This window comes from Canis lupus, chromosome 3, assembly GCF_003254725.2.
Source record: "Canis lupus dingo isolate Sandy chromosome 3, ASM325472v2, whole genome shotgun sequence".
Lineage (NCBI taxonomy): Eukaryota > Metazoa > Chordata > Mammalia > Carnivora > Canidae > Canis > Canis lupus.
The window spans coordinates 26,444,347-26,462,284 of record NC_064245.1 but is presented as its reverse complement, the minus strand read 5'-3'; the positions used below and the strand labels follow the sequence as shown (position 1 = coordinate 26,462,284).

The following is a 17,938-nucleotide window of genomic DNA, read 5'->3' as shown; positions in this document are numbered from 1 at the left end:
TTGAGCCCCATGTTAGGTATAGAGATTACTTAAAAAGAAAATATTAAAAGAAAAGGAACAGAGAAGATGACGAGTTAGGAGTGGGATCCCAAACAGAAGCCTTTGGAGATGGCAGGCTGGAGTTACAAGGGGTGCGCAACGCAAATCAGACACAGCAGGAAAGAAATCACAACTGACAACCAGCAGAGCGCCCCTGTTCCCAATGTCCTTCACAGTCCCATTTTTTAAAAAGGATTCTATTTATTTATTCATGAGAGACACACACAAAGAGAGAGAGAGAGAAAGAGAGAGAGAGAGAGGGAGAAGCAGGCAGCCTGCAAGGAGCCCAATGTGGGACTTGATCCCAGGATCCCGGGATCACGACCTGAGCCAAAGGTAGACACTCAACCACTGAGCCACCCAGGCGGCCCTCACATTCCCATTCGATGTGTGTTTGTCTTTACAGTCAACACTCTCTGTCCCACCCGAGGTAGTCCCGATGAGGGTTTGTTCCTTGCAGCTAAGGTTTTTTTTTTTTTTTTTTTAAGATTTTATTTATTTATTCATGAGAATACACAGAGAGGAGAGAGAGAGAGGCAGAGGGAGAAGCAGGCTCCATGCAGGGAGCCCAACGTGGGACTCCATCCCAGGTCTCCAGGATCAGGGCCTGGGCTGAAGGCGGCGCTAAACCGTTGAGCCACCCGGGCTGCCCTGCCCGCTGCTAAGGTTTTTGTTTGTTTTTTTTTTTTTTTTTTAGATTTTATTTATTTATTCATGAGAGACACGGAGAGAGAGGCAGAGACACAGGCAGAGGGAGAAGCAGGCTCCCCCATGAGGAGCCTGATGTGGATTCAGGCCCTGAGCTCAACCGCTGAGCCACCGAGGCCTCCCCACAGCTAAGGTTTTTAATGAATGTTCCTTAGGTGGACCCAGGATCGAAACCCAGGCCTCTCCTCTCTTGAGTTCACTGCTCTTTCTGCAATTCCAGGGCTTGGGGACGTTGTCTTTGTGCACATTCTAGCAGAGGGTCATGTCAAAATGGTGCATATTAAATGTATTTTAATGAAAATGAGAAAAGCAGTAATTGTGAATATGAGTGGGAGGAAACAGCCAGTGAGGCAAACCAAATCCCCTCTCAATTTAAGCTAGACTAGTAGGAGAGGCCCAAGAAACCCAATTTAGGCCTTTGATGGGTACTTATTTGTACAGGGCGCCGCCTTCTCCACTCTTTTTTATTGCAAATCCCCAGGATTTCCGCCGCCCCCTCCACCACCTCCACCTGCCACCAGGCTTGGTGGCCCCTCGAGCACGTGGGCTTCTGCCCTTCAAGTCTCAAAGCTGTGTGCAAAGAATGCCAAGATCTTGGTTTCTAGCCGCGTGCGGCCTTTCGACACACAAGCTGATGAATGTGCTCTAGATGCAAATCGCTCTTTCCCACGAGCTGTTTCTGCAGGTTCCCAGGGAGGCAATTACCAAGTAGCACTTAGCAGAATGACTCAAGGACAGATCTGAGGGCTGACTCGTGATGACGCCTGGATGTTTTTCTGCCCTCTTCCTCGGCTTTAGAAATTGTATTGAAAAGTTAACACACAAAATATTGAAGCTCCCCTCATTGCACCCCACACTCCTGCTTGTGAGGGCAGCGGGCTCTCCAATGCTCCTGGCAGCCACTGCTTTTCCAGCTCTGAATGGGCAGGATCATGACTTTAGGCAATGAGAATGGTGGGCCCAGAGGGGCTGGCTCACCCCCTCATTTCTCTGTAGAGATGCCTCTACTTGACTGTTACCTACCTGGTAGGGCAGGAGGTGGGGAGGGGGGGATCACCTTTTGAAACCAACGGAAAAGAGTTTATCGTATAATCAACATTTCCCAGAAATCACTCACAATCCACAGGCTATGCAAAGAAACAGATTTTGACAAATTTCATTTAATGTCCATTATTGTCAAAAGTTTGCAGAGCTGAAGGCCAGAACTGTGAATATTTTCAGATTAGATTTGCCAAAGAGATGCCTCTTGAAGCTGCAGATATCTGAAGGCACTGATAAAAAACAAGAGGGAGATATCCTATTGGAGCTGGATCTTCAGGAGCATATGGGAGGCAATCTTAAAAGTTAGACTTCAACTTTCATTTTTAATCTAAGCTTGAAAAATCACTGAACTATGGAGAAGGAGACAATTAAGATCCAATTATAAATAAAAATCTTCCACTGGAGTTGACATTCTGCTTAGACTGAACTACACGCTTTATGAAAAAAGCATTCTGATAGACCCACAAACGTGACATTTAGTGCTTAAGAGCCGGTTGGCTTTTTGCAAAAACTTTCTGATGTGAAAATGAAATAATTCTGAGGAGACATATAGTACATTGACGTTTTCTGATTATTTTCATTACTGTGATGGTTCGTTTTCTATTTTAAGTCGGCCAGGCTCGATATACTACTTGGTGATTTAATCACAAGAACTAGGTGTTGCTCTGAAGGTATTTTGTAGATACAGTTAACACCTACAATCGGTTGACCTTAAGTAAAGGATATTACCCTTGACAACTGGCCTAATCTAATCAAGAGCAAGAATAGAAAAGAAATTTTCTTTCCAGAAAAGAAATTTTCCAGCCAATATTAACTCCTGGCTGAATTTCCAGCCTGCTGGTCTGCCCTACAGATTTCAGACTTGCCAGCCCTGACAATTGTATGAGTCAGTTCCTTAAAATTAATCTCTTAATATATATTTCTTACTGGTTCTCTTTCTATGGAAAATTCTGACCGATATAATGACACATATGCACTTGAGTAACAGCTAAAAGGTTTTTTTTTTTTTTTTTTAAGATTTTATTTATTTATTCATGAGAGACACAGAGAGAGACAGAGACCCAGGCAGAGGGAGAAGCAGGCTCCCCACGGGGAGTCCAATGCGGGACTGATCTGATCCCAGGACCCCGGGATCACGCCCTGAGCTGAAGGCAGAGGCTCAACCGCTGAGCCACCCAGGCGTCCCTAGCTAAAGGTTTTTAAGCTGGAAATTCAGAACCACTCATTCTGGACGAGTCTGCTTTCTGTGCCCCCTGAGTCTGTAGTAAGTGAATTGACAACATTCTTGATTTCAACCCAAATGCCACAAAGTGCTATTGAGGTGAGAAGTGAGAAAGACGGTTAGGTTGTCAGGCTGCCTGGAGAGGTACACAGAACTATTGAGTGGTGTGAGGGTCAGCAAGTAGCAGTCACCAACTAAAGGACTGCAGGGTTCAGATCCCCTTCCCACTCACACTTGGGAACAAAGCCCTTTCAGGAGTACGTTTTGAGGAGAGGATGTGGAGAAGTCTATGCTACTTATGGCCTACTGGGGAAGGCCATAGAATAGGAAGCTATTCCTATTCTATTCCTATTCCTATTCTAGATGGCAAAGCCAAACAAGAATGTACCTCACAATAGAAGAACATTTTTTTTTAGCAAATATAATGACATAAGCAATTAGAATATGGGTAATATAAAAACTAAAATTCAAGCCCAGTGTGTAATGTTAAAAAAAAGGCTCTAAATAATAAAATTATTTCTATGTGCAAAGAATGGTATTATTTATTCCATTCTTTATGAGACATTTAGTTTCTGCCCATGAATGAGTCACTTTCCTAAAATATGGAGTTCTTTTCTAAGAAGACCTGAACTCTGCTTATATTTTTCACAACCATTAAAGAACAAATAGCATTAATGCCTTTTAGTCTTCTGGGTTCAAACACTTCAAGGACCCCTACCAGAAGCAAGATGCATTTCAAAACTGTTCATCAAATCTCTTGGCCTCAGAACAAGGATTCAAAAATAGAAAAATAAAAAAAAATGTATGCATCCCTAGGTTTATTGCAGCATTATTTATAATAGTCAAGATATGGAAGCAGCTGAAGTGTCCATGAATGGATAGATGGATGGATAAAGAAGAGAGGTGTAGGGCAGCCTGGGTGGCTCAGCGGTTTAGCGCCTGCCATCAGCCCAGGGTGTGATCCTGGAGACCGGGGATCGAGTACCGCATCGGGCTCCCTGCATGGAGCCTGCTTCTCTCTCTGCCTCTCTCTCTCTCTCTCTCTCTCTGTCTCTCATGAATAAATAAATAAAATCTTTTTTTTTAAATTTTTATTTATTTATGATAGTCACAGAGAGAGAGAGAGAGGCAGAGACACAGGCAGAGGGAGAAGCAGGCTCCATGCACCGGGAGCCTGATGTGGGATTCGATCCCGGGTCTCCAGGATCGCGCCCTGGGCCAAAGGCAGGCGCCAAACCTCTGCGCCACCCAGGGATCCCCAGTAAATAAAATCTTAAAAAAAAAAAGAAGAGAGGTGTACACACACACACATACACACACACACACACACTGGAACATTAGCCATAAAAAATAATGAGATCTTATCATTTGAGATGACATGGATGGACCTAGAGGGTATTATGCTAAGTGAAATAACTCAGAGGACAGATACTATGAATTCGCTTATATGTGGAATCTAAAAAAACAAAGCAAGTGAATAAACAAAAAGCAGAAACAGACCTATAAATACAGAAAACAAATTGATAGTTACCAGAGGGGGAGATGGTAAGGGGAAGGGCAAAATGGGTAAAAGGGAGGAGGGGGGATCTGGCCTCTGGTTATGGAATGAATAAGCCATGGGAATAAAAGGTACAGCACGGGGAATACAGTCAGTGAGGTTATAACAGTGTGGTATGGGGACAGATGGCAGCTACACTTGTGGTGAGCACAGCACAATGTACAGACTTGTTGAATCACTATGTTGTACACATAGTGCACAGGGTGTTAACTATATTTCAATAAAAAATACACTACATATTTTTATATATTTATTGAAAATAAAGAAATATAGTATATTTTTATGATTATATATTATATATTTTAAATTTATGATTGTATTCTCATATCCATCCTCCCTGCTTCCTTGCCACAAGAACTTTGATTTTGTTTGGGTGGGGGAAACAAAATGATCGACAATAGATCAAGAGTAGTTTTAAGGCAGTGATCCTAAATTCTGATATGCATTCGAATTAGACTCAAATGGTAGGAGGATTTGGGGCTAGTTTTGCTTTCCTGATGAAAGGGAAACATATGCCTGACATTGCTCACTTCCTCCCTTCCTTCTGCTGTGAACATGGGCTTGCTTTCTGAAGCAGTAGTAGCCATCTTGCAATCTGGAGGGAAGAAACCTAGAGAAACACAACCAGTAAATCCAAATTTGTTTATGCCACTGTTAATTGAATTCTCTGGTACTTGCAGCTGAAATCATTCCTAACTGATAAAAGCGAGGAGAAGAGAATAACGAGCAGCTGTAAAGCAAGCTGCAGTTAAAGGCCCTAACACAGATAAAGCTGAGTGATTCAGGGGAGGGTAAGAAGAAAGGCTTCATGAAAGCAGGAATTTGGGCAGGACTCTGGGGACTTCATATGGCTTAGACTGGAAGATACAGGGATGAGCAATTATGGGCAGAGAGAACTACATAAGGAAGGGCATGTGTGTGGCAAAGCTTGGCTCTATTTAGGGATTTGTGAGTTGCTGAAGATGGCTTGTGTGTAACATGTAGGGAGTAGAAATTTTAGATGATAAGTCTGGAAAGGTTGATCAATGCCATCTGTAGAGGAGTTGGGTCTTAGTTGGGTCGACATGAAGGAGGTGAGAGTGGCATAATCAGAGGTGCAGTTCCGGGAGATTGTTTTGGTGGTCATGTTTATGATAGTTTATTTGGGAGGGAGGTCAGAGATTGAAAAACCACCAATTTAGGTTACCCCAACAGTCAAAGTAAGAGAAATAAAGACCTAAACTGGATGTGGTTATGAGAGACAACGGGGCGCCTGGGTGTATTAAACATACGACTGTTGGTTTCGGCTCAGGTTCAGGGTCATGAGATGGAGCCCTGAGACAAGCTCTGAGCTTGGAGTCTGCTTGGGATTCTCTCTCTCTCTCCCTCTGCCCCTCCCACTTGTGCTCTCTCTCTCTGTCAAATAAATAAATCTTTAAAAAAGAGCGAGAGAGAGAGAGCGAGAGAAAGAACAGAGTGAGAAGTGCCTCAAAGGTGAAGTAGGTGCTTGGCACTTGATGGAGCTGGGGCCTGGTGACACCTACCCTTCTTGGTAAGGCTTTGTCCTGGGTTTTGGAGTCTGGAGATGAAGTTTCTTTTTTTTTTTTTTTTTTAAAGAGTGAAGTATTGACAACCTTCCTTTTTTTTTTTTAATTTTATTTATTTATGATAGTCACAGAGAGAGACAGAGAGAGAGAGGCAGAGACACAGGCAGAGGGAGAAGCAGGCTCCATCCAGGGAGCCCGATGTGGGACTCGATCCCGGGTCTCTAGGATCGCGCCCTGGGCCAAAGGCAGGCGCTAAACCGCTGTGCCACCCAGGGATCCCCTGATACTACTTTCATATGTATTTTTATTACATACTTGTGAAAATCTTTACTTCACTTGCTTCAGCAAAACAGAGGTGTAATCTTTACGATTTTACTTTCTCCAATCTCATACATGTTGGCTTACAATTCATTTTTCTATTTTGCTTTGCGTAGATGCCCTAGTGATAGGAACTAAACGTTCCTTAGAGGGCAGAAGCCTCTAACTCAGTGATTTACATCCTTGGGTAGGTTTCAGAATCCTCGAGTGCTTGTTTGCACTGCAGATTCTTCTTTTATGGATTTATTTTTTTTTTAGAGAGGGAGAGAGAATGGAGGGGGAGGGGCAGGCAGAGAGGGAGGGAGAGAATCTGAAGCAGGCCTCGTGCCAGCAGAGCTGGAGCTCAGGACCCTGCGACCATGACCTGAGCTGAAATCAGGAGTCGGAGGCTCGTGTCGAGCCACCCAGGTACCCCTGCACTACAGTTTCTGGAACCCATCCCTCATATAGGTGTAATGGGGATGACATTTTTGAAAAATGATGTCTGTTGGGACATGGGTTACGTTACATAATTTCAACCTTACAGAAACATAAAATGGTTAACTTGAATATTTAGAACACATGTGCAGGATATTTACACTTTGACCTCAAATTATCATCACTTTACAGTGCTGCTTCATAAATCAGCCTGGAATAAGTGACACTAGATTTTCTGTCTTGGAAGATGAACAAACCAGGGACGAGAGAAAGCCTGATATTTCCCTTGTGGTCAGTCTTTGTAAAGTTGTGTAACTCTTGACTAAGGATATGTTTTCTCCTCCACATTTCTAAGCTGACTCTGGAGATAAATTGCCCTAAGGGTCTGAAATTTTATGTGAGGTGTTCAAGGAGTAACAGGACATCAGCACTTATAAATCAGTGCAACTTATTAAGGAAGACTTGTTTTATTAAGGAAATACATGAAAAATGTTAAATAAAATCAAATGATTCCAAAAGTCTAACAGCAAAAACAGTCCCCTGCTTTCTCCCCAAGCATTTTCATTCTCTTAGCTTTTCCTTCTGGTGGTTACCTTTTTGTTGGTCCCTGCCTCTGTTAACTATTTTGGTATTTTTTCAAATGAATGCATATATCAATATGTGTGTATTCTTTGCATGTATTTATCAGCCTTTTGAGTTTCTTCGTCTCTAAATGGCTTGCTTCTTTCTCATCAATATCTGAGTTCTAAAGATTCTGGATACTAATAGTTTGCTGATTATGCTCCTGGCAGAGAGTGCCCTTGTTTTCTTATGGTTTGTAAATCTTATGCAGGATGGATTCCTGTCCTTTTCTGTGATCTTTTTTTCTCCCTCTATGGAAGACTTTAGTTCCTTTTTACTCTTGATATCCTATATCCTAATTTTACTGAACTACAGCGCTCAATTACTATCTTAAGTAATTGTTCATGAAAACACAGCGCTTCAAAAAAATCTAATCACAATAGGTACAACATGTCCAACTCTTACACTCACGATGGTTTACAGCACACATTTTCCTACACATACTACATATACTTATTAAACACTTACGGTATTGTACGCACTGTACTTTTTTTATTTGGCAGTCTGGCATTTTTCTGTCAGTACCTTATTCTTTTTAACTGCTACAGATAGTATTTTATAGACACATCCATTGGTTATTTCTTTATTGACTGTCATTTGGGCTGTTTCCAAGTTTTAAAAAAATAGCGTAACAAACACTCTTGGGTCCATCTCTTTATTATTTTTAAAAAAAGATTTTATTTATTTATTTATGAGAGACACACAGAGAGAGGCAGAGACATAGGCAGAGGGAGAAGCAGGCTCCATGTAGGGACTCGATCCCAGGACTCCAGGATCACGCCCTGGGCCAAAGGCAGATGTTCAACCACTGAGCCACCAAGGTGCCCTGGGTCCAAACCCAGAATATTGTGAATTTTAATTGATATTGCTAACTTAAACTCTAAAAAGGTTATATTAATTTACAAGGCAAAAAAAAGCTATTTCTTCAGATACCTAACAATCCACATCTTTGCTAACATGATGGGTAAAATGTGTTTTAATTTTCATTTTTTAATTCAGCGAAGTTTAATTTAGTTTCCATCTTCATAATTTTGGTTTCTAGCATTATCCATTTCCAATTCATTACCTTCTTAATTTCTAATTTTAGCCATGTGCTGTTATTACTCTTTTTTATAAGGAACAGCCTATTCTTCTTACATCATAACATCCCATGGAATCTCACTGAAGATCTAAAACAGTTTTTAGAGGTCTCAGACATTTCTTTTTAATCTTTAAAATTAAGGTAGTGTCCTACCTGCCTTTTTACTATCCCTATGGAATTATTAGAGTTCTCAACTTACTGATTTCCTGAGTGAACAACTTTTTCAGGAGTGTGATATAGATAGAGAAATCAAAGTTCCTATTTTGATCTAATTTTCTTTTAATATTTGAGCCCTCGCTTTTCTGTTTTTAACCCATTTCTGAGTTTTGGACAAATCTGTCTAGTCCTATCTTTGTAAGTCCTGGTTTCAACTCATGCTATCAGGGATTGTCTCTCTTTGGCTCTTGGTAGATACGCTACCCTAGGCAGGTACTGGTCCTTGATGGGCAACACAGTTATAGCAAGAAATGTTTCACAAATGATGTCTGATATGGTCTAGTTAAGATTAATAAAATCACACTGCTTAGAAAGAATTATCCATGGACTTAGAGTCGACAAAAGTTTTTTTTCCTAATATTAAAATATAGATAGAATTGTTTGGTGGGGGGGGGAACTAACTTGAAATAAATCAAAAAATATCTTCACATTAATCGTTCTTCTCATATACTTCAAATTTGTACTTAATGCCTTTCTCCTCCTGGACATCAGAAAGCACACCTGGGTATCTGTAAAAGAAAATATGCATAATAATATGCCAATTAAAAAGAGAGCTTCTCTGACTCTCAGTCAAAAGGCACCAATAAATAACAGAAGCAATAACACAGGTAAATAAAATTCTTCCCTTCCTTTTTTCCTTCACAATGGTAAACCACTGTGAAACTGGGTATTATGCAAATTCACTACATATGGGAACAGAAAGAAAAACTTTCAAGCTATATAGAAAGTCAGAAAATGGAAAGTGCCAATTTCTCCTTTCCTTCGGACTCCTAATCTTTCTGTCCAAAACTAACCTCCATCAGCAGTTTCTCTTTTCTCTTTCCATTACCAGTCAGCTAACATGAAATTGCTTAATAACATTTTGTAAATCTTAACATTTGGTATAAAATTTCTTGTGTGAGCAAAGGAAAAACGAAATACAACCTTTAGCTGCTTAGAGCAGAACTGAAGTTGTATGTCCTATGTGGTGTGAGATTCTCAGTTGCTCGTTGAATCAATGGACACTACTCTGCTCTCATTTCCCAGGGACTCACAATTCTTTTATTGACATCGCTTTTTTTTTTTAAAGATTTTATTTATTTATGGAGACAGAGGGAGAGACAGGGACACAGGCAGAGGGAGAAGTAGGCTCACCTCAAGGAGCCCTATGTAGGACTTGATCTTGGACTCCGGGATCACGCCCTGAGCTGAAGTCAGATGCTCAACTACTGAGCCACCCAGGTGTCCCTACTGACATCATTGTTTATCTGGTATTTTCTAACTCTCACTTAGCTCTGTGTTTCTTCCGTCTTCCAATTCAAAACCAGGCCCTCAAAAAAAACAAAAACAAAAACAAAAACAAAAAAAAACAAAAACAAAAACAAAAACAAAAAACCAGGCCCTCCTTTGGGTATACATCAAAAAGTGGAGTCATTGCTAGATCATATGTTAATACTCTTTTTAATTTTTTTGAGGAACCTCTATATTGTTTTCCATAGAGGTTTCACCATTTTACATTCCCATCAACATGTATAAGAGTTTCAATTTCTCTATATCCTCACCATTACTTGTTATCTCTTGGATTTCTTTTTTTGGTAACAAATCAGGATTGCAAACAGATATATGTCCTCCTATGTTCACTGCAGCCTAATTCACAATAGCTAAGCAACCTAAATGCCCATCAACAGATGAAAAATGGATAAAAAATGTGGTCTATACATACAATAGAATATTATACAGTCTCAAAAAAGAAGGAAATACTGCCATATGCAGCAACATGGATGAACGTGGAGGACATTATACTCAGTGAAATAAGCCAGTCACAGAAGAACAAATAGCACAGTATTTAAAATGGTCAAAGTCCTAATAACAGAGTAGAGGGTGGTTTACAGGAGTTGTGGGAAAGGGGAAATGGAGTTGTTCAAAGGAAGAAAGTGTGTGCAAGATTAAGTTCTAGAGATGTGCTGTGCAACACTGTGCCTACAGTTAACAACACTCTGTTGTATAATTAAAATTTTGTTGAGAGTAGGCTTCATGTTGTATTCTCAACACAATAAATTTTTTTCCCACTGTAAAACACCACCACCAGCAAAAAAAAGAAAACCCAGGAGGACGCCTGTGTGGCTCAGTGGCTGAGCCTCTGCCTTGGGCTCAGGGCTTGATACCTGGTCCGTCCACTAACTACTCTCATCTCCAACCCAAATCTTTTTTTTTTTAAAGATTTTATTTATTCATTCATGACAGAGAGAGAGAGGCAGAGACACAGGCAGAGGGAGAAGCAGGCTCTGCGCAGGGAGCCTGACATGGGACTCGATCCTGGGTCTCCAGGATCAGGCCCTGGGCTGAAGGCGGTGTTAAACCGCTGAGCCACTGGGGCTGCCCCTCCAACCCAAATCTTGTACTTCCCTAGTATTGTGTCAGCCACACCCCCAATATGCTCCAGGTGAGGGGGGAGGAACATCTGCTTTAATCAGACTTGTATTTGACTCTGGTTCTGCTGTGTGATACTTAAGTTATCAACTGAGGGACGCCCGGGTGGCTCAGCAGTTAAGCGTCTGCCTTCAGTTCAGCCCAGGGTGCGATCCTGGAGATCCAGGTTCGAGTCCCACTTCGGGCTTCCTGCATGGAGCCTGCTTCTCCCTCTGACTCTGCCTATGTGTCTGCCTCTCTTTCTGTGTGTGTCTCATGAATACATACATAAAATCTTTAAAAAAAAAAAAAGTTATCAACAGAAAGTCTTCATCCTTATGAATAATTTAGCACTAAGTTCATTATATTAAGTGTTCTACAAATGTTACTCTTTAATATTATTAATTTGTTTCATCCCTTTATTTTCTAAACTCATTCTTGGGCAGCCTGGGTGGCTCAGTGGTTTAGCACCACCTTCAGACCAGGGCCTGGTCCTGGGGACCCGGGATCAAGTCCCATGTCGGGCTCCCTGCATGGAGCCTGCTTCTCCCTCTGCCTGTGTCTCTGCCTCCCTTTCTCCCTGTGTCTCTCATGAATGAATAAATTAAAAACAAAACAAAACAAAAAAAACCAACCTCATTGTAGCAGGGATGATACAGGAAAAAATTAAACCTCCTTTGATAGCCAATACAATGCTGAGTAGTAACAGGTACTAACTTTTTGTTGACTAATTAGAGGTTATACCATTTGATTAAAAACATAATTAGAGGCATAAAGTAACAGTAGCATAATAATGTATAAGGAAATGAAAGAGCTGTTTGTTTCTTGAAAAATTTACATTTCAGAGGAAGAAGCTATGTTTGTATTTACTAACCATTTTCTGAGCTGTTTCTGTTCCACTGTTTTAATAGCAACATAGCAGTTTTCCTTTTTTAAAGAAATGATTTTATGAGGCCAACTTTTAACCGTAATTTTAGTTTCTTTGGAATAAGTCACCAAAAGCAACATTTACATTTTTTTGGTGTGTGTGTAAAAATCTCAGGATTATCAAGGTTCTCAGTTAATAAGATAAAGGCAAAGTGTCACAATTATTTCTAAAACCATGAATAATAGTAACTTAGAAATAGTACACTATGGGTTGGATATGGTCACTAGCCATGATATATATTAATATTAATCTGCTCTGTGAAATTAATTTCTGGTTAACATTAATTTAAACTGTCCACAATACGTATTCAGTCTCTTGCTTTTTTTTTTTTTTTTTTTTAAGATTTTATTTATTTTTTCATGAGAGACACACAGAGAGAGGCAGAGACAGGTAGAGGGAGAAGCAGGCTCCCTGCAGGGAGCCCGATGGGGGACTTGATCCCGGAACTCCAGGATCAGGCCCTGAGCCAAAGCCAGAAGCACAACCACTGAGCCATCCAGGCGTCCCTATTCAGTCTGTTTTAATAATGATAACTACCCTACCATCATCATTCCCAAGTGCCTAGGTGCAACATATAAACTCTAAGTTAAGCCTAACAGGATTTGTTAAGAACCACTGAGAAAGAGCTTCCCTTCTAGAATCTTCCAGCAGTAGACAATCCAATGAATGTGAAGAGACATTAAGACCCGAACTGAGAGGGGATCCCTGGGTGGCTCGGCGGTTCAGCGCCTGCCTTTGGCCGAGGGCGTGATTCTGGAGTCCTGGGATCGAGTCCCGCGTTGGGCTCCTGGCATGGAGCCTGCTTCTCCCTCTGCCTGCTTGTGTCTCTGCCTCTCTCTCTCTGTCTATCATGAATAAATAAATAAATAAAATCTAAAAAAAAAAAAAACATTAAAAAAGAAGACCTGAACTGAGAGAACACCATGAAAATAATACAGACGTGATTTAATGTCAAGTCTAAGAAAGAAGTAAATAGTTTTTCAAACAGTTACCTAAGAGGAATAACTCATAACTAAAATAAAAATGAAGGCTCTATAGCAAGCACAAGCTCAGGAGAGAGACATAGAGGGAACATGTATAAAGATCCTGTTGGAATAGGAAGTAATGGGAAAAGAAGAGGAAATGTCATCCAGAAACCTTCAAGTTGTCCACTGATAAGGGACATCTGTCCCAGCTCTGGAGCTAACTAATGTCTCAAAGGCCTCTTCTGGACTTTATCCTCTTTGACTACACGGTTACATGGAAGGTTGTAACTAGAAGGAAAAGCCTGTTTGGGGCTTCATTTAAGCAGAAAACTGCTGCAGGAAATATTTGGGCCTGCTGGTTTGGTTGGAGCCTAGTGTGAAATAGTCTAAGGCAGAAAGAGTTCTTCCAGGTAAGATGAATGAAAGCAGAGTCTTAGAGGACACGCTGGCATGGTGCTGGCAAAAAAAAAAAAAAAAAAAAAAAAAAAAAAAGAATTGCACAGTCAATGGCCCAGGGGGAAAAAGGCAGACATAAAGTCAAACCTTACTTTGTTAAGACTAATTTCTGCTTTGGGGTTTCTACCCCTTGTGGTTTCACCTACATTCTGATTTTATTCTCTTCATGCTTTACAACAGTCTCATCTTTAATTTTTTTTTTTTTAATTTATTTATGATAGTCACAGAGAGAGAGAGAGAGAGAGAGAGAGAGAGGCAGAGACACAGACAGAGGGAGAAGCAGGCTCCATGCACTGGGAGCCCGATGTGGGATTCGATCCCGGGTCTCCAGGATCGCGCCCCGGGCCAAAGGCAGGCGCCAAACCGCTGCGCCACCCAGGGATCCCCAGTCTCATCTTTATTTCCTTTTACTAGTGCTTTTATTCCCAGGAAGTATGGTGTTAATAAAAGATAACTGTGTTTGAACTGAAACTTATAGGGATAATGGGGGTCTAATAGGGATAATGGGGGGTCTAAATGAAGTGTAACTATGGGGAAAGGAGGGGAGGTAAAGAATGATCAGGGTTCATTTCTGGACAGTTGGAAGCAATTCTAAGTTCCTCAGTATACAGAGACTTGCAGAGAAAGCAGCTCAAGAATTGAGCAACATTACAAATTTCCAGGGTTTCCCTTTTCTCTACTTGATGAAAAACTGACCAACTCTAGATTTCCCCTTAAGAGGGGATTCCTTCCACACCACGTTAAAGAGGCTGTTATTTTGTTGGTACAGGCTTAGAAGTAAGATAACCATCAAATGATACAATGAAAAAAGACTTTTCATTTTCTTTCATAGCCTTGTTTAGGAAGTCTATTTTGGAGCAATTTCCTTGGATTTTGGCTTTGGATAGCAATTTCCTATCTGAATCTACCCACAATTAACATTTTCTAGGGGCACCTGGGATGGCAGAGTTGGTTAAGTATCCAACTCTTGGTCTTGGCTCAGGTCATGTCCTTGGGATTCACCAACCCTTCACAAACTCTTCCAAAAAAACAGAAGAGGAAAGAGACCATTTCCCAACACCCTGTAAAGCCAGCATTCACCGGACACCAAAACCAGGTGAAGACATTACAGGAAAAGCAAACTACAGACCAAAATCCACTATGAATATAAATGTAAAAACCCTCAACAAAATATTAGCAAACTGAATCCAGGAACATAAAGAAAGGACTGAACATTATTACCAAGTGGATTTATCCCAGAAATATAAGAATAGTTTAACATGAAAATCAATCAATGTTAATACACTGTATCAATAGCCTTTTAAAGACAAAGACCACGTGATTATCTCCATAGACTCAGAAAAAGCATCGGACAAAATCCAATACTTCCTTGTGATAAAAATTCTCAGTGAGGTAGAAATAGAAGAGATCTTCCTCAGTGTAATAAACGGCATGTATGAAAAACCCACAGCTAATATACTGAATGGTGAAGACTGAATGCTTCCCCTTAGGAACAGAAGCAAGACAAGTATGTATGTCTTACCCTTGTCACTTCCATTCATAATTGCACTGGAGGTTCTAACCAGAGCAATTAGGTAGGAAAATGAAATTTTAAAAATGCAGATTGGGAAGAAGTAAAACTACCTCTGTTTGTAAATGATATATCCTGCATATAGAAAATCCTAAGGAATTTACTAACATTAGAATAAATGAGTTCAGCACAGTTGCACGATAACAGGATCAATAAACAAAAATCAATTGTATATCTATGTATTACCAATGAACAGTTTGGAGATAAAATGATGAACACAGCTCCATTTATAATAGCATCAACAAGAATAAAATGCGTAAGAATAAACTTAATAATGAAGTGTAATACTTGTATAGTGAAAGCTACAAAAAAAAAAGCACTGGTGAAGAAATTAAGGAAGACCTAAATAAGTAGAAAGATACCACATGCTCGCAGTTTAGAAAAATAAATACTGCTTATATAGCAAAATTCTTCAAATGGATCCTTGTAGTAATGGCTGCACAACTCTGTGAATATACTAAAACGACTGAATTATATACTTTTAATGGGTATGATGTATGAATCATTACTCAGTAAAGATTTTCAGTTCTAAGAGCCGGAGAGCCAGAAATATTTTAAGTTATCAAAGATCCTAGAGGGTCAGTTTTGGAAAGAGGTCTGATGGAGAGCAACAGGATTTGGAAAGATAAATTCACACAGTAATCTTTCTCTTACGAGCAAAGAGAAAGACAGAAATGTGACAGCAGCTATCAATATTCATATAATGTGAGAATCAGCAACCTAAGCAATACAAGAGAAAAATATGTAAGATGTGACAAAGAAACACAACTGATCTTATAAATACATATAAAATCACTAAGTGTGATTTTTCTATGTGGTCACCTTTGGGGACTAAGCAAAACCCTGTACTTCAGCTTTTAAGAGAACTTTTAGAGTTTTTAAAAATTTCAGTTTTCTTTAGAACTAGTTAAAAGCCAAGGAAAACACACACTTCATTAGATTTAAGACTATTACTCTATAAGGACACTTGGGTGGCTCAGGTCATGATCCCCAGGTCTTGGGATGGAATCCCACATTGATCTCCCCATAGGGAGAGCCTGCTTCTCCCGCTGACTGTGTCTCTGCCCCTCTGTCTGTGACTCTCATGAAGAAATAAATAAAATCTTAAAAAAAAAAACGACAAAAAAACCCCAGACTACTCTATAGACTCTTACTTTAAAGCTTGGCCATCCACTTATTCAGACTTGGTTCTGAATGTCCTTTTAGGAGGTACTTTCCAAAACAAACTCACACTCAAAGAACAATGACTGGATTCAATTGAGAATATCTGAAAGAATGTGTTAAAACCTAATCTGAAAGTGTGGATACGGTTAATCTTTTACTCTTCATAGCTAACAGCTGAAAAGTCCTTTTTAATTTTTTTAATTGAAATATAAAAAAGTGCCTTTAAACTAAAATGCTAGGAGTCTTCAAAATCAGGCAGTTTCATGTTAAAAATCACAACCCCATATAAAACAAATATAACCTCTTCTTTCGATCTCTACCACTATCCAAATCTCTTATTCTTTCTCTTCAATTCTCACAGCCAACTGCTCTCCCAGCTTCACTCTTGCCATCCTTCTTCCATCCCAAGTCTGTTCTCCACAAACAGCTGGAACAATATTACTCTCTATTCAAAACCTCTAAACCTGCCCCTGATCTGACTCCTTCTGGCTTCCCCCTTGCTTACAAGGCTCACAGTGGCTTTCAGCCTCAGGGAGAATACCACGCTGGTTCCCGCCCTCTGGTGTCTACACTATTTCTGGTTTCTAGAATGGTCTTCTCTGCTGTTTGCATGGCTGGCTTCTTGCTATTTAGATCTCAGCGTAGATACTACTCTTCAGAGAGGACTTCTCAGACAATACAGTATTTACCACATCACAGTATTTCAGTTCTCCATATAGCAACTCTCTTGATGTTTATCTATCATTTGCTACCCTCCTGCTCTACTACAAAAAAATCTAATCTTAGAGAGCAGTACCTCTGCCTTGGTAAGCACTGTTTCCCTAGTGCCTAAGACAAATGTCTGATGCTAAGCACAGATCTTGTAGAATGAGCTAATGACTACTCTTAGTTGTCAGTAAGATGATTAAAACTTAAACATTCCCGGGCAGCCCCGGTGGCTCAGCAGTTTAGCGTCCCCCCGTCCCTTCAGCTTGGGGTGTAATCCTGGAGACCCAGGATCGAGTCCCACGTCAAGCTCCCTGCATGGAGCCTGCTTCTCCTCTGCCCGTCTCTCTCTCTCTCTGTCATGAATAAGTAAATATTAAAAAAACCCCAAAACTTAAACATTCCCAAGTTTGTTAAATCAAGATTTACTAAAATTCCTAAACTATTTGTCTATACAACACATAACTAATCCAAATTTAATCTGAAGAGATATACTTTTCTTTTTTTTTTAAAGATTTTATTTATTTCTTCATGAGAGACACACAGAGAGAGAGGCAGAGACAAAAGAGACAAAGGCAGAGGGAGAAGCAGGCTCCATGCAGGGAGCCTGATGCGGGACTTGATCCTGGGACTCCAGGATCCCGCCCCGAGCCAAAGGCAGATGCTCAACCACTGAGCCGCCCAGGCATCCCTCCTTCTATAATTCTTAAGTAGGAAATCCAAAATGCTTCAGACATATTAGTAGCATTTTACTTACTCTGGCAGAAGTTTATATTTCTCCAAATCAATTTCTGGGAAAAACGTGTCACTTTCAAATTCATGCATAATCCTTGTCACAAATAGTCTAAGATGGCCTGGTTTGTTCATGGCTTCCTTTGAAAAAACACAAAAGGTATCAATTTCCTAATTTATCTGTCAAAATAGAAACTTTTAAGATTTCTGTTTAATTATACAGTTTATACTAGGTATTAAAGACATGCTACATATCTTTACGTCCAAAGCATGCTACTTATTT

The 17,938-nt window shown here is 40.2% G+C and overlaps 1 protein-coding gene across 7 annotated transcripts in view; it reads right to left on the bottom strand.

Annotated features, from left to right (window-relative positions):
* DHFR (dihydrofolate reductase) overlaps window positions 1–17,938 on the bottom strand; it is a 62,928-nt gene that overhangs the window by 27,767 nt on the left and 17,223 nt on the right. For 2 of the 7 annotated variants that reach the window (XM_025437571.3, XM_025437573.3), the window contains 2 exons: window positions 17,681–17,796; window positions 8,092–9,256 (listed from right to left, as the gene is read on the bottom strand). In XM_025437571.3, coding sequence (XP_025293356.1) covers window positions 9,178–9,256; window positions 17,681–17,796 — 195 coding nt within the window. In that variant the 3' untranslated portion in view covers window positions 8,092–9,177. Of the gene's footprint in view, window positions 1–1,891; window positions 2,019–8,091; window positions 9,257–17,680; window positions 17,797–17,938 lie in introns of those variants that run through there. The other 5 variants (XM_025437572.3, XR_007409760.1, XM_049108331.1 and 2 more) reach the window with 5 other exon arrangements.